This window comes from Entamoeba nuttalli, assembly GCF_000257125.1.
Source record: "Entamoeba nuttalli P19 unplaced genomic scaffold asmbl_5200, whole genome shotgun sequence".
NCBI classification, from domain to species: domain Eukaryota; phylum Evosea; order Mastigamoebida; family Endamoebidae; genus Entamoeba; species Entamoeba nuttalli.
Genome location: NW_008577306.1, coordinates 1 through 2,213, shown reverse-complemented (window position 1 = coordinate 2,213; position 2,213 = coordinate 1). Strand labels below are relative to the sequence as shown.

At 21.5% G+C, this 2,213-nt stretch overlaps 1 protein-coding gene across 1 annotated transcript; it reads right to left on the bottom strand.

The window, feature by feature from the left end:
• Window positions 1–319: 319 nt before the first annotated feature.
• ENU1_123550 (hypothetical protein) lies at window positions 320–2,107 on the bottom strand (the record flags this gene model as incomplete). The annotated part of the gene is made up of 3 exons (XM_008859885.1): window positions 320–1,697; window positions 1,753–1,937; window positions 1,976–2,107. 3 exons carry the CDS (start codon window positions 2,105–2,107, stop codon window positions 320–322), a joined length of 1,695 nt encoding a protein of 564 aa, XP_008858107.1.
• Between the last annotated feature and the right edge of the window lie 106 nt (window positions 2,108–2,213).

Genomic DNA, 2,213 nt, shown 5'->3' with positions numbered 1-2,213 from the left:
CAAAACCCATTATACTGTATTTGTAAGAATTTTATTAATTACAATTTAAATACTGTAATAATAATAAAAAATAAAAATAAACACAAACTGATATTTAACTTTCTCACATTGTTTTTGAAGAGATTCAAATGTAATTTTTTTAATACCATCTTCCATTCAAAGAAACAAATAAAACAAATAGAAATTAAATTACAAGATTGTGTAAAATTTCTTTTCCGTTTTTTAAAAACAAAAATTATCTTTATTTTAAGAAATTACACTTCTTTTCTTAAAGTCCGAAAAAATTCAATAGACACAAAAATATTTTGTTTTATTTATTTTATTCACTTGATATATCTATTGTTGATATAATTGTTGGAACATCAAAATTATTATTATTCTTTTTGTTTAACCAATTAAAATATTCTTTTCTTTCTTGGGTAAATTCATTCATTGCTTTTATCATCTTTAATTCATTTAAATGTTTTTCATATGGAAGAGAATTAATAATACTAGTAAGCATATCTATTCTTTCTTTTAATGATATATAAACATTCATATCTTGTTCTTTAGGATCATACAATTCAGTTTTTCTTTTATTATATTGGTCTATTTCATATGGTGTTAATTTTGAAGATAATAAATGGGTTGATTTTATGAATAATGAACGATATAAAATAATATGAAAGAAAGCAGTACGAATAAGATCTGACCAATGAAAGAAAAAATATGAGAATCTTTTATTAATAAGATAGTCCAATAATAACACATCTCGAGATGTCTTAATAAAATAAGGTAATATATCATAAATTAATCCTAATAATTTTAATAATGATTCTAAATGATCTGCTAATATTGACATATCTATTATTTGAATAAAGTCATGTACATTAAATGTATCATCAAATAAACTTATTAATCCATTATTAATTTTAATATAATATCTTAATACACTCTCTATCATTTTACCCATTCTTGTCATTTGTTTAGTATCATAAATATTAGTATTTGTTTTAATAATGAATAATAATTCATTAACATCAGTAATATCATTTTCTTTAATAATAGATTTAAAACAAGTAGAAAATGCTGTATTTTCTTTTATTCTCTGAACCTTCCTCATCATCTTACCAAGTGTTTCAAAAAACCATTTTTTATACATAAAAAATTCACTACTTCTAATAACTTTTTCTTTAACTACTCCTATCATTTTTAATGATTTAATCCATTGAGGAATAAACCAAACAATAAACATGAATGGATTTGGATATATAAGAATAATTGGAATCATTGATTGTAATTCTCCTTGTCTTAAAACACTTGTAGTTGGAATAAAATCTAATAAAAAATGACAATTATAATGTGCAATAGTTGTACTTCTATTAATTTCACTTTGTGTAATTGTATTGATGATATTTAATATTTCTTTATCAACAACACTTAATGCACCAACAATTTTACTTATAACAATATCAATTCCTTCTGGCATTTTCAATTTAATTTTTGTTGATAATTGGAAATAAATATCATCTGAACTTTGTAATGTTAGTTTGTCTAATGCTTCTTGTCCAACAATACTTTTGATTGTCTTTTCTAAGAGTTGACTTATCAATAAATATGTCTCTCTACAACTAACAACATAACTTTGATAAATATTAAGAAGGTCTTGAGTTGTTTCTTTTTTTAATAATTGGTTTGCCATGTCTGAAAATGACGTTCTAGAAATAAGATAATTTCCATTTATTTGAACAAAAGAATCATTGAAAAACAAACAATGAGATACATTGATAAAGAATATTAAATATTGAAACCATTGAACTACTCATATGTCCATATTTGCAAATATATAATAAATGTGCCCAAAACTCAAATAATGTATCAAATGTTTTTCTATCATTAATATTAATAATTCCTATTTGAAACTTTTCAAGTAATTCTTTAACTTTATCAACATTAGCCTATAATATTTATTATTTTATTATTGATTATTTATAACTTTAAAACAAACCATTACTAATTGTGGATATGCTGGAGATGATGCAATAATTCCTAATGCTAATAATCTTTCAAAATGTTGATTAAAATTATTTAATTGAATAACTAATGGATTAGATTTGGTTCGTTTCATATTAATTTATTACTATTTTAAGTTTATAAGAAATCTAAAAAGTTATTTTATTAACAGTTCTTTTAAATAAAATTTCTTTAATAAAAAATACTTTTTAAACTCTTTG